The sequence below is a fragment of the Aspergillus udagawae genome (assembly GCF_001078395.1).
Source record: "Aspergillus udagawae IFM 46973 DNA, scaffold_1, whole genome shotgun sequence".
Classification (NCBI taxonomy): domain Eukaryota; kingdom Fungi; phylum Ascomycota; class Eurotiomycetes; order Eurotiales; family Aspergillaceae; genus Aspergillus; species Aspergillus udagawae.
Window position 1 is genome coordinate 3390467 of NW_025091264.1, and position 13882 is coordinate 3404348.

A 13882-nucleotide genomic window follows, 5' to 3' on the forward strand; every position below is an offset into this window, starting at 1 on the left:
TAAGAGAGAGGAAAGAGGTGATATATGGAGGACAAAGTTGCAAGGAGCGTCTGATAGCAGACGCAGGAGAGTAATGGTAGATGAGGAGAAGCGGTGATCAGCCACAGCCACTGGTGCAAAGTACCTGATAGTTGTATGGGATGACGACGGCGGAGGTGCACGTGACTATGCAGGCACGGGGTGCGCTAGTTGTGTCACGAGCTCAAATGAAAGATAAGCCTACTTATAGTCGACATTGTCAGTGGCTATCCAGAATGCCCTCGATGCTGAAACTGCAGTTGGACCTGCAATCTATGCTACCCTGTTGGACTCGGAGTTCAATCGCTGAATGTCCGTAGGCGGAGTCAATCATGGGGATGTGTGGGATGACCCACTCGACGCTTCAATATTCCGCGGATACGGTGTGCCTACAATCTCTTACCATACTACTATGCGTTGATGGGCGAGAGTTCGACGTACAGAAGCGATAAACATGCTCGGATTTCCATGCAGGACTAGGTATATATATACAAAGTGGACATTCCCAAACTGACTGCTCTGCGTCATGTTTTAGGGTAAATCTTCAACTATCTATCTTAATGCTCCGAAACAAAGATTCCGGCCATGCCCATGCCCTAGCCAATATTAGTGGAAATTCAGAGATGAGACCTAACCAGCGGGAACTTACAGTTCCAACACACATCGAGGTGACGGCAATTCTCTTGTTCTGACGGCGCAGCTCGGACAGAGCAGTAACGACCTGGCGAGCGCCAGTGCAGCCCAACGGATGACCAAGTGCACTGCAATATGTTAGCAAGTGAAGACGAACGCGCAAGGATAACCAGATGACTCACATCGCTCCACCTCTGGGATTGACCTTGCTCTCATCAAGACCCAGCTTGCTAACACAGTAGACGCCCTAGACGGTCATTAGTTAATATAGCTCAGATATACACTACAGGACCAATCATACCATGGACGCAAATGCTTCGTTAATCTCGAAAATATCGATATCGTCCTTGCTCAGGTTGAACTTGGACAGAATCTTGGGGATAGCAATGGAAGGGCCGATACCCATGATTCTAGGCTCCAAACCCGCAACTGTAGCTCCGCAAAACTTGCCGATGATGGGTTGTCCGAGTTCCTGAGCACGGGACCGCTTCATAAGAATGACACCGGCGGCGCCATCAGTGATCTGACTGGCATTGCCACCGGTTGTGGCACTGGGCTTCCATTGAGGGAATGCAGAGCGAATCTTGCCCAGGGACTCGGCAGTGGTGCCATAGCGAATGCCGTCATCACGATCAACGACGACATCCTTTACCTCGCCGGTCTTGGGATCTTTGACTTGGGTCTTGACGGGCACAATCTCGTCGACGGTCCAACCGGCCTTTTGCGCGCGCTCGGCCTTCTGATAACTCTTGGCCGCAAACTGATCGTGTTGCTCTCGGGAAATGTTGAACTGGGCAGCGACGTTCTCTGAGGTCTGGCCCATAGGCTGGGTGTTCTGGGAGGCAATAGGATGCGACAAGATCTGAGCCGACATCTCTGGGGCGCCTCCATCGGCGTTGGTGCTCATGCTCTCGGCTCCGACAGCGATACCGATATCGATGGATCCAGCCATGATCTGGTTAGCGATATTCTGGATCGCCAGCAATCCAGAAGAACAGAATCGGTTGGCAATAGAGGCGGCGGCCGTCACGGGGAAGCCAGCTGCAAGCACCGCGGAGCGGGCGACGTATGCGGAACCAGGCGCAAGCACATTACCAACGCAGACATCTTCAACAAGGTTGGGGTCGAGGTTGGACTTTTCGCGGATAGACTGCAGACTGTTAGGATAGAGTATGGTTGGCGAGGACATTGATTTGGTAACATACTGTAAGCAATGAAATTAAGAGATTATCTATTGTGGTGTCTTTCAGGCCACCTTTTCTGGCCTTTGTGAGAGGAGTCCGAACAGCAAGCGTGATCACCTGAGCGAGGTCAGTCTTCGTCTTAGTTCTCGCCAGTACTATTCAGACGTACAATATCATCGGGATTCTTGGCCAACAGCTTGCTCTTCGCAGACACATTCGAACCAGCGACCTGGTTAGCGATTGAGGACAACCGTTGCTGTGGCGTAGACATGATTCTGGCTACACTGCTTCTGCGGGAAAGTTGCAAGAATTTTCTTGAGTCCTGAAGAAGTATATGGAATAGAAGAAAAGACCGAAAGATAAAAGGCCAACTGCCCTGGACCTGCGAGAATGACCGCGCTATGTTATAGTCCGGAGATGGCGAATGAACCGCGGTATCTAGGACAATATTGATCTGTGAAGGGCAAGAAGAACACTGCAGCCGAAGTGCCACGAGTGAAAGGCCGAGCCGAGATCCAGATTAATAATATTAGAGCCAATGGGATAATAAGACAGAAATACGGGGACGAAAAAGCATTGCAGTCAGTTGAAATAAATTGGGGCATCCTCAGTGCAAGGCAAACCCCATAGATCCACGTGGTAAGGTAGACAAGAATGAGAGCCGGCTGGTTCCCGACTGACACTGCCGCCAACGGGCTGTATTGCAGAGGTATTGTTACCGTGCGCCTCCTAAGGTTGCAGTGGCCTCGGCAGTCGGACTTGGTACCACATCGTGTTTGGGCGGTATGGTAGTTACCAGTGGATCTATCCGAGAGATAAGGTAATTCTTCACAGGAATCCGCGTACATACGGTAAGGAGCACGGGAGATATAGTATATAGATTTGAATCTCGTACCCCTAGTATCTTGTCACTCAAGAGTTGTTTGTGGAATTCAAGCTTCTGCCTCGGACCTGAGATGATACATATTGAGTATCCAAAATACTTCCAAGCGTCGGGGAGGAAACATGAAATGGGAAGTGGGGAAGAAGCAGTCGGCCCCCACCACCCACCGAATCTAAAGCTATAGGCTTTGCGGAGGATAAGGAGTACCACTTCTTCAACCGCTCCGTCCACACACTAATAAACTGGAGATAAAGCTATATTTCTCTTGTAGAAAAGTGAATGGAGAACTAAAAGGTACGGAGTACCTCATAGCTATACAATACTGCGGCAATCCCTGTGGGAAAACGCGTTGCGTGGGAACGGAAACTTGGTGGGCATGGAAACTTGTAGAACTGTAAATATCTCAGTATGTTATGACTTATGACAATTAGCGCCGCTGCATGGAAGCCTCCAGCAAAGCCTGGACAGATACCTTACTCAAGGTACCTAGGTATGAGGCAGATCCCCCAGTAATACGTATTAGAAATCCATTACAGTAACTATCGGATCACATCCGCTCCTCGATTGCCGTCTCACCATACAGCTTAGATAGTCTCCGGTGAGCGCCTCATAAGCCTCATGGCCGGCAGAGCTCTCATTATTCAGCTCCCGTCTCGATTCGCCGAGATGGAACTATTGCCTGGGGAGCTGGGTCTTGATAATTAAGGTCATATCGACGCATCCGTATATCTGTCGTTTTCTGTAAATCGGACGCGCCTAGGTACCTCCGCAAATCATATATATCCGGGGAGAGTACCTACCATAGCAAGGAGATCAATTGCGCCTAACTGTGGACTAACTACATCTTCTACTACTATCCCTTTCCTCGACTCGCTGGAACCTTTTATGGATTTAATTTCGGAGATATCAGCCCCTTCGCTGGCGGTCGCCTCGGCCCTGACCGTTGCAGCAGGGGCGTATCTGAATGCAAAGCTCGCCATTTCCACGGATTTGACCACTATTTGCAATGATCGAGACTGGACGAAACGCCTTGGCCAGCGGATTGCTGAGCTTGGCGATACAGCGACCCTGTACAAGATGCTGGAGCGAGTCGTCGAGGTTCAAGGATGCGGCGCCAGTGAGGCGCTCTGGTTTGAGAACAAGACATGGACATATAGCAAATTGAAGGACCGTGAGTCTGCTCTTACAACTGCAAATATCTCCTTTCTCCTATTCAGCAATTGAGTTGACTGTCTTTGCCAGTTGTCGATCGCTTCGCCTCTTTGTTGCACTCTAGAGACATCAAGGCAGGCGACTTCGTCGCCGTATTCAACACAAATTCGCCTGAGATGGTGGTAACCATCTACGCTCTGGCAAAACTGGGTGCCGTGGCTGCTTTGATCAATAACAACCTGCGTGGTATGACCTTCGTGAGCTTCCTCTGTCACAACCGATTGAATTGACCCTGTTGAGTTAGATGACACATTCACTCACTGTCTCAATGTCTCCGGCTCAAAATTCATCATTTCCACACCAGACCTGTCGCAATTTGTATGCTTAGACATGCCTCATGTTGCGCTGAACATTGGATCATTCGATGGCATCTCCGTCGGCGCGACTGAGCTGGTTACCGCAGCTGACCTGCAACAATACTCTCCCACCGGCTTGATCCCGGCCAAGCGATCTGTCCGTGATCTGTGTGTACTCATCTATACATCCGGCACAACAGGAAACCCCAAAGCATGTGCCATTCGCAACATGATGAACATGACGACGTCGAATCCTCTGACTACGGATGTCAAAAACCCTTCCAGATACTACCCACTGCGCACCTATTCCTCTCTTCCTCTCTTCCATGGCACCGCCTACTTTACGGGTATATGCTACTCGGTCGGCAATGCAGGCACCCTGTGTTTGCGACGCAAGTTCTCCGCCTCCCAATTCTGGAAAGATGTTCATGACTCTAGAGCCACCCGTATTCTGTATATCGGTGAACTCTGTCGATACCTGCTGGCCACACCTCCATCTCCATACGACACGGACCACGTCTGCATTGTCGCATCGGGCAACGGGTTGCGGGGTGAGATCTGGGAGCGGTTCCGGCAAAGATTCAACGTCCCCGAGATCCGCGAATTCTATCGATCCACTGAAGGCGTGGCCAAGTTCGACAATCACGGCGTGGGCGCATGGGCTGCAGGCAAAGTAGGGTTCTCGGGACCCATCCGACGATTCTTGGAAGAGGATGTCTTCATCGTCAAGTACGACCCGAATACCGAGATGCCATACCGGGACCCGAAGACCGGGTTCTGTGTCAAGGCCAAGCTGGGCGAGGAGGGAGAGGCCATTGGTCGGGTCAGGGACCGGGGCTTGCTGACCGAATACCTGCGCAACGAGGAAGCCACCGAGAAGAAGCTCCTGCGGGACGTCTTCGTCAAGGGCGATCTGTATCAACGCACCGGCGACCTTCTCATCCAGGACCACTCGGGATGGGTCAAATTTCAGGACCGCGTGGGAGACACGTTTCGCTGGAAGGGCGAGAATGTGAGCGCTGGGGAAATCAGGGACCACATCTGTCGTATACCAGGTGTCCATGACGCCGTCGTCTACGGCGTGAAACTGAGCGGGTATGTTCTCACATTCAGCCTGAGGGGTCTGTCATGCTAACTCTAGCTTCAGATACGACGGCCAAGCCGGCGCTGCTGGTATTACGCTTGAAGATCCCGCAACAGAGGCCGAGTTCATGGCGAACCTGCACCGAGAGCTGAAAAAGAAGGGCGTACCGTCGTATGCCATCCCGAGGCTTGTTCGGCTGATCGAGAAGTGAGTTTACCTAAATACACACCGACTTCTACTTCGACTAACGTTCTCTTCTTTTTGATGATAGGGTAGCAACTGGCGTGACATTCAAGCAGGCAAAGGGCGAACTGGCCAAATTGGGCTGGGACCCCCGTGCCCAGACCAAGGGCGACAAGCTATACTGGCTGAACGGCCCCACATACCAGAAGCTAGACGAGCAGAGTTGGGCTTCAATAGAGAGCGGACGGGCCAAATTGTGATTGTTTGACCTATTGTACATATATACTAGACGAATTGCTAGATAGTAGATAGTCATATTCTTGGACACAAATACCTGGAAGTCGCTGTAGATGGCCAATGTGACGGGTGTCAACGTCGAACAAGAGCGTCCGAGAAAGCTTCAAGTGATTTGGCAATATCTTGCCCCACTGCAGGGTGTTTCGACTTCGAGTGGCTATGTATTAATTCGAGAAGATCCAGCCAATACAATGCATAGTAAACTGCGTGTGTGCGATCGACGGACTGCTAGCTGGATTCTCCCCACCAATACAGGGAAAGAATCATTTTAGATCTCGTTAGTGTTAGCCACTACGCGAGTCATAATCTCGATAAGGGCTTTTCGCTTTCCCTGTCTACGGGATTCTGCAGAATGCGCGGGGTTACATATTTCGACATTCTGCAGCCTGCAGCCTGCAGCCTATTCCCTGGATACCCCTGTTTTGAGAGCGTACAGACACGAGCATGTCTTCTTTAGCGTTGGGCGATGTGGAAGCATCTGCAACTTGCGATGCAAGACTCAAGCAGCAAGTGACATCTCACGCGGTTGATGATAAGGGGTCCGAAGAGCTTGTAGCGCCTGATGTATTTGACGAGAGATATCGCACGACGAAATGGGAGATCTGGGCCTATTATGCGTGCGTGCGAATCAACATACTAATTAACCGCTAACGTTGCATAGCTACTACATTGGAAATAACGGGCTCTCGCTATTCAGTACGTTGCTATCGTCTTGGATATCAATCAAAAAAGCGACTAATGAAGGTGTAGATTTCGCTCCCACTGCCTTCCAGAACCTCCTCTACCAAGCCGCAGGCGACCAGGGAACCCTCTTCTTTGCAGGCCGCCAACGCTCGATCAACAGTATCGTCCTCCTGAGCAATGGCATCTCCTTCGCTATCCAGATCGTCGTCTTTCTGGTGATAGGCAGCTTCGCCGACTTCGGCACCTGGCGGCCAAACATCCTGATCGTCTTGTCGGTTATCGCCTACGCCATCGGCTTCGGCTGGTTGGGCGTCCACACGCAGGAGAAATGGCACGTCGGGGTGGGATTGTATATTGTAGGATTAATCGCGTATCAGACGACTCTGACGTTCTGGACGGCTGCGTTTCCGGGTCTGGCGCGGAATACGGCCGAGATGAAGGATCGCGCAGATGCGTATGTAGCAGGTAGGATCTCGCGGGAGGAGTACGACGATGCGGACACGATGGCGCGGAGCCGGCTGGCCAACGTAGCATTCTATGTGCAGTCTGTGGCGGAGATCGTGATCCTCGCTGTCATCGTGGGGATCATGTTTGGGCTGAGGGTTGATGAGAGCGAGGCGAATAATAACTGGGGGTTGAGTGTGCTGATTGCGTTCGCCTCGGGGGTGTGGCTGCTCGTCTCGCTGCCGTGGTTTGTTCTCGAGAAACGACGGCCGGGGCAAGACCCCGGACGGAACATTATCGTTGCGGGATTGACGCAGCTATACCATGCTGGAAGGCAGGTGTGGAAACTCAAGCAGAGTCTGCTGTATCTGATAGGTAAGGTCGTGTACTGCCGTGGAGATCTCCCTCATGGTACGCTGACCATCACTCGCCTGAAGGATATTTCCTCCTCGGCGACTCCCTCAATACAACAGTCACGGTGATCGGGACATTGCAGAATAGCATCGTCGCATACAACACACTGCAACTGACCTATCTCCTGATCGTAGGCATAGCAGCACAGGTAGGTCTTCTGTCCCCATGACCCGTCTTCGCTAACACCTTCATCTCTCCAGGCACTTGGCATTTACGCTTTTTGGTTCATTCAGCAGCGCTACAAGCTTGGCACGAAGACCATGTTCAATGCTATCGCAGTGGGAATCATCTTGCTTGATGGATGGGGGATGATCGGCATTTGGACGCAGCGGTTCGGTTTCCACCATGCTTGGGAGATTTGGGTAAGCCTTCAGCCCAACGCAGCCTCCTAGATAAAAGAGTTCCCGTCCCGTCTCCTAACAAGCACACAACAGCTCTACCAAGCCTTCTACGGCCTTTTCGTCTGCCCCTGGTACAGCTACTCCCAGATCATGATTTCGGAGGTCACGCCGCGCGGCCACGAGTTTCTGTTCTTCAGTTTGTTCAGCATCATCGGCAAGACGTCCTCGTTCATTGGACCGCTGGTCTCCAGTGCGATCATCGATGCCTCGCCTTCGGGGAATGTGTCGACACCATTTTATTTCCTGTTTGCTTTGAGCGTGGTGAGTTTTGTCATTTTGGTGCTAGGGGTGGATCTGGAGAAGAGTCGGAGGGAGCAGGAGGTTTTCCTGAGGGAGAACAAGGGCAGGATGCTTGGCTCAGAGAGTTCAGTCAACATGTGATGTAGATTATGGCGCCAGTAACTTCAACGACGACGAACTAGATATAGCGACTCTCTCACTGGAATTTCCATGTCAGTTGGTATACATACATAAATTGAACTTTGACGTGACTTTTCCCTCCTTCGTAAGTGTAAACGCAGTATAGAAACAAATTGAGAATAACTCCAACCCATGCTATGCCTAAGCGCCTTGTATTCGAAGAGCAAACAGACGAAAAAGACAGCGGAAGCTGAATGTGAACGTTGCAGAAGCAAAACCCCTACCCACAAAGGCAGATGTGATACGATTGCCTCTATGCTTCGCCGTCCGAAGAAGCGTCCTTGGACTTGCTCTTCTTTTTCTTCTTCTTTTCTTTCTTCTCGGAGCCGTCGTCGACCTCCGCCTCGGCGTCGCGCTTCCGCTTCTTCTTCTCTTTCTTCTCCTTCTTCTTCTTCTCCTCGCCATCCAGCTCCTCGGGCGGAACAAACGACTTGGCCCGTTCCTGCATCTTCTCCTCGCGCTTCTGGCGCTGCCGCTCCATAACCTCCTCCTTCTGGGCGCGCTCCTTGGCCTCCTTGGACAGGAAGTACTCGCCGGACTCGATCTGCAGATCCACCTTGCTCTTTTCCGGCGCCGGCGGGAACGGTGTGTACACCTTCTTCGATTTGTCGGTGACCTTGTAGGGAACGCGGCGCTTCGACAGCGTACGCTTCTTGAAGTTGGGCAGGAACCGGTCCCAGGATTCGTTGGCGAGCGTGGGGTCCTTGGCCAGTTCGCGCTTGATCATGAGCTCCTTGATGTAGTAGATCGGGTGGATGTTGGCCATGCAGTCGTTGACCACCCGGCGGACCTCCTTCAGCCCCTTGTACGGACCCATCGCCGCGACCGTATTACCCTGGACCAGGATGTAGGTGCTGGTGAGCAGCTCCAGCGCTTTCAGGGTGGAGCCGGAGGGACCGAGGAGCCGCTGTCGGCGCTTCACGAAGCGCTCCTTGTTGCGGACTTGGTTGCGGATCTTGATGATGTCGCATGCGACGCCGTCTTCGAGGATTTTCAGGGCCTGGACCATGGTCGTCAGTTACGAGGCGAGGGGTGGGGCCCATGTCACTTTGAAAACTCACCTGTTGAACGGGTACGCTTCTCGACAACAGCTTGATCAGATCACGAGCCTTCAGAATGGCTGCAGGGTCGAAGGTTTTACGAGTAGTCTTCACAGTCATGCTACCCTCCACCAAGTCCAGCGTACAGGCGATTCCATGCTTCTCCAACGCTCTCGTCACCACTGGCCAAGCTTCCTTCAGATATTGTTCGCGATACTTGGGGAACAGGGTTGCAAAGGACGATTCTTCCGCAAAACTACCGGCGACGTTGTCATCGGGCTTGAATTCTTCGATCTAGTTAAGTGATCGCACGTTAGAATCGAATAGAATGTCGCAAGATGAATCCTGAGAATACGCACCTTCCACTTATCGATATCGTCCGTATCCCACGGCTTATCCCTTTTGTATGTGGAAGGCATCTTGAGTCCGAGTTGTGTTGATCAACAGCAGATGCGTGCTGTCAAACGATAATGATCGGTATTCAAGCTGGATCCAACTTTTTTTCTCCCGCCCAGGAGCGCGGACACTTACCCCATTGGGACATTGTTGCAGCCTTGTAATTCAGGCATCAAAAGGCACCAACATAGATGATTTGCGCCGTAAGCGCCCAAACGCGCGATCACCAACGTGTGTTCTCTCGACAGGGTCAGAGTTGAGTCAACTCGAGTGTGCGGTTCTTTTACTTGTCATAATTGCTACTATTATTATCCCCTTATTGGGCCCGAACCGAGGATCTTGGAATGCACGAATAAATATTGAGCATGGCTATATGGAGTGTTGCGAAGATGTGTACAATTTGCCTCAATATACTCGTCACATTGTCATAACATTGTCATTAAACTAGCAGATTGATCCATCAAGCCTCTCCAATACTGTGGCCTTGATTCTCCTTCCTCTGTAGATCTCGTCGTCATGTTGTCCTGATAAAATTGGACACTTGCCATTTCGGGAATAATTCATTTCGCCCTTCCCAGGACCATGCGGTATCCATGACTTAGGGTCGTTGACTAGGCCATCCTGATTTATTCCGACTACATCCAGTGACAGCCAGGACATTCCGCTTCGTTATTGACGGTCAACGAGGTTACTTGTTGGTGAAAAGGGCAGGGAGACTCGGAGCCGAAAGAACAATGTGTCAGAACAGCCGCGGAGCGTTGAGTACCTGGACAGTGCACATTCAGTCTGTCATGTTTCCGAGCTTGAAGGGTTCTCGGGCCTCAGTGGGCATTAAAATTCTGAGCCGCCAAACTGCCAATGCGGATACCACTGATGAGGGTCTCCTCGGAGGGTAGGTAGCAGACGTGGGGTTGGCATGACGCTATCCCGAACTTGATAGTTAGACAGATTCTAAAGACGCATTCAGCTATTCAATCGCATGTTATAGAGCGAGGATAGAGAGAGAGGTTAGGTTATTATATGGTCGTCTGGAATCAGATCTCCATTCTCGCTCGCGGTTCTGGTCCTGGGCAAGGTTAAATAGTCAGCGTCCCGTCAGTTTGGTTCTGGTTCCGGACCCGCGACGGTCCATCTCTCGAGCCCCTTCATTCAGTCTTCTTCCTCTTTTCTTCCTTACTCACTTTTTCCTTTGAGTATCCATCATTGCTCTGCCATGGGTTGTTTATCCATTTTCATTGCTTGGTGAGGTTGCTCAATCTTCAATATCTCATATGTCTTTCCAATAATAGACCAAGCTCGCCATGGTAGATGCTTGGTTTTGAGAACTGTACCCTAGCGCCCAATCAGCGGCATGTCGTACTCATGAAGGTCGTTCAGGCTGCTTTTCTGAAGACTTACAGAAAGTCCTCTCGAATCATAGTTTCACTGACGTATTGGTCAAAATGAACATTGATGACGAGCTATCGGAGCATGTCATCACAGGTCTCCGTATCTCCAAGCTGATCATGCTACAGAACAGGAGAGTTAGAGCCACTGCTTGATTCTCGGTGTTAATCCCCAGCTCATAATGCTGCGAACTCAATGTTGTCGAACAAAACCGGATGCTAACCAGTGAGGTTGATATTCTGTCTCGCAGTCATAGAGTTCAGAAACAAGTCGGGAGAAAGACACTTGACTAACCGCCCTCTATCTCATTCAGTTTTCAGAGCTAGTATAAACCAAGATCTCTAATCGGACCACGGGCAAACATGATTCACTTTACGCATTCCAAGAATGAGTGAGCCTCGAAGTGAACCGAAGCGTGAGCGCCCCGTCAGCTCTTGAAACACAAAAACAGAACGATCCGTCGACCTTCTTTCCTCCTCAATTTCAGAGCAGCTATCCTGGCTTTCTTCCAATGCAAACGTACCTAAACCATCAGAAGGGAGACATAACTGGCCGATCCGTGGTCACTTACAAGGGAAAGTACGCCTTCAGGCTCGCTGTTTCCGCTTCTTCCCGCGCTTGAGTAATGAGTTCCTGGAAATCTTGCTGAGGCATGCCGGAAATCTGAGTCAATGGGTACAGTGCCAATGATGGAAGGAGGTTATTAATGTTCTCTCGGTTAAGCATGCCAATTGCTTGCATTCTAGGGTCTAGCACACTGGTTGAGCAGCCCGCAAACGAAACGGGCAATGAGGACTCACCATTGGACCACGCCGAAAGAGGAAGAGGAATCATTCTCGCGTCAATATCTTCGAAACCTCTGTCCCGAAGAAGATTGTTCAACCGTGTTCCTATACGCACATCCTTTGTTCCTTCGTATGATCTCAGGAACTGTGTGCTCCATCGTCTCAGAGCATGTTCCTCGGTGATCGAGCCGTTGTCCGATTGAACGTTGAAGTATATTTCGACCAATTGTACCCATCCGCCTGGCTTTAAGACCCTAAGGAATTCGACCAAGTCAGCCTTCTGCCATTTCTCTTGTAGTTTTGCCAGATGGCCAACGACCCTGGCTTAGCAGAGAGCGCACCTTTTGATGTCTGCGAGGTACGACGGCCACCTGGCCCTGTTGATGCCGGTTGCAAGAAGCCTTGAATGAACAAGGTCGAAATGATTGGAGGGAAAGGTGAATCGGCGATTGAGGTCATCGACCTGGTGATGAGATGTCAGCCTGACGCTTCCAGGAGCCCTGTCCAGCCTAGGTCCTGCAGCTATGCGCCCATCTCTGGATTGTTGGAAGTCTCCGCCCACCTGTAACCATAGATTCTCGGGCATGTCGTCCGGATTCTTGTGCGGAGATATGTCAAGACCGATTACCTTGCTCACGCCAAATCAATCAGCCTCTGTGTGTGGAACGCTCTAGTACGACGATATTCACCCTGCAATCTGGATATTGGGTAGCCACATCGACTGCCCAAGATCCTGTGCCGTAACCGCAGTCGAGTACTCTCCGAAGTCGAGGGATCGGTGGAAAAATCAATCGGCCGTCGAAGATCCTAGAGAACACTCGATGCTGGAGGTCGAGACGTTCTGCTTCTTCCTGATAATGAACAACGGTCAACGCTTGCCAAAATTTGAAGACCGCGGCCATACATCGTCAACAGGCTCAAACGCTATCTGGTTGTCGATGGAGAACTTGTGGAATTCTCGTCCATGGATCGATACGGTGTGAAGGTATACTTCATCCAATTCCTCCGTCTCTGAATCAGGGCTCCTTGTTATGGAAGTGTCAGCACGTCCTCGCATTCATGTGGTCAAGGTGATCTTTCGGAGGGAGTACGTCATGCCGTCTTTGCTTCTTCGATGTCGTTGAACAGCCTGCTGTCTCCGTATGTCTCGTTCAAATCGTCGGATGAGGGGTGGCGAGAAGCCTCCGATGTCGAGCGGGTATGTAGGAGGAAAGCGAACACCAAACGATATCTGGGAAGGGACCTATAGCTGGAAGCGATTGACGTGGTACAAGATACTATCGCAGAGCTCTTTCTGCTCTGTTCAGACGACAAAAAGAGCTTATGTTCTCCCCATGGGACGTCTTAGGAGCGTACTTTGCGGGACTCGAGGCTCTTACTAAATGTGCGGATGGTGGGAAAACCCGCTCTGCCCAAATCCTGGCTCTTCTGTTGCGCGGAGGGAACAAACAGTGCTGTTGGCAAAAATCCCGTTAACCAAAACTCTACAAAAGGACAAGCATCATTGCTGTATTGCTCTCTAAGCCACACTACTACACTGTGACCGCAAGGGACGATAGTAAACCTTGTCGACAAGAGCGAGCCTGATTACTGTACACGGACTAAGTCTGAGTTCCAAGCAAATTTACAGGGAAAGGAGGGGTCGGCGGTGTCTCCTAGAGGGGCCGCTGATGCCGACGTGATCAAACAGAGGAAGATCTCTAGGGTCCTCTCTGTGTCTTGGGCTGCTGGGTATTGAACTAAATCGATCATCGAGCTTCAATATGAGCAGTTGGGTCTCTGTTACGGACATTCTAAGCCCCCTGTTCCCAGAGCTTGAGGAAGAACGCCAGACTGCTTCGTTCCGCATGGGCGAGACATTGGTGCTCCTGTCGCTTAGTTTCGTCTATCCCAAAGCTGTTTTCGCTCGAGAATTCAAGGCAAAGCGATGGACCAGCTAACTGATGCACCTTCATGCATTGTATACGGTTACGCAATGGACCCCGATACCCACCAAAATGGCGACCATGCGACAGCCTGCATGCACTTGAATAGCGTAGAGGCTACAGCCACGGATATGAAACGACCAAGAAATTGATTCCATCACTACAGAAGCACAACGAGCTACGGTACTGAGTTGACT

The 13882-nt window shown here is 51.0% G+C and overlaps 5 protein-coding genes across 5 annotated transcripts; 2 read left to right on the forward strand and 3 right to left on the reverse strand.

The window, feature by feature from the left end:
• Positions 1-575: 575 nt before the first annotated feature.
• On the reverse strand, positions 576-2106 carry Aud_001096 (putative peroxisomal 3-ketoacyl-coA thiolase (Kat1); the record flags this gene model as incomplete). The annotated part of the gene is made up of 6 exons (XM_043286597.1): positions 576-614; positions 668-779; positions 834-898; positions 953-1801; positions 1857-1952; positions 2005-2106. 6 exons carry the CDS (start codon positions 2104-2106, stop codon positions 576-578), a joined length of 1263 nt encoding a protein of 420 aa, XP_043142532.1.
• Positions 2107-3603: 1497 nt separating this feature from the next.
• Positions 3604-5753, forward strand: Aud_001097 (putative bifunctional fatty acid transporter/acyl-CoA synthetase (FAT1); the record flags this gene model as incomplete). Its single annotated transcript, XM_043286598.1, has 5 exons — positions 3604-3889; positions 3961-4116; positions 4175-5321; positions 5374-5517; positions 5582-5753. The coding sequence occupies 5 exons, from the start codon at positions 3604-3606 to the stop codon at positions 5751-5753; spliced, it is 1905 nt and encodes a 634-aa protein (XP_043142533.1).
• A 481-nt stretch (positions 5754-6234) lies between these two features.
• Aud_001098 (MFS transporter) lies at positions 6235-8114 on the forward strand (the record flags this gene model as incomplete). The annotated part of the gene is made up of 6 exons (XM_043286599.1): positions 6235-6407; positions 6452-6486; positions 6541-7293; positions 7356-7480; positions 7533-7694; positions 7767-8114. The coding sequence occupies 6 exons, from the start codon at positions 6235-6237 to the stop codon at positions 8112-8114; spliced, it is 1596 nt and encodes a 531-aa protein (XP_043142534.1).
• A 292-nt stretch (positions 8115-8406) lies between these two features.
• Aud_001099 (KRR1 small subunit processome component) lies at positions 8407-9612 on the reverse strand (the record flags this gene model as incomplete). The annotated part of the gene is made up of 3 exons (XM_043286600.1): positions 8407-9153; positions 9215-9487; positions 9553-9612. 3 exons carry the CDS (start codon positions 9610-9612, stop codon positions 8407-8409), a joined length of 1080 nt encoding a protein of 359 aa, XP_043142535.1.
• A 1930-nt stretch (positions 9613-11542) lies between these two features.
• Aud_001100 (class I SAM-dependent methyltransferase) lies at positions 11543-12346 on the reverse strand (the record flags this gene model as incomplete). The annotated part of the gene is made up of 3 exons (XM_043286601.1): positions 11543-11724; positions 11776-12014; positions 12102-12346. 3 exons carry the CDS (start codon positions 12344-12346, stop codon positions 11543-11545), a joined length of 666 nt encoding a protein of 221 aa, XP_043142536.1.
• Between the last annotated feature and the right edge of the window lie 1536 nt (positions 12347-13882).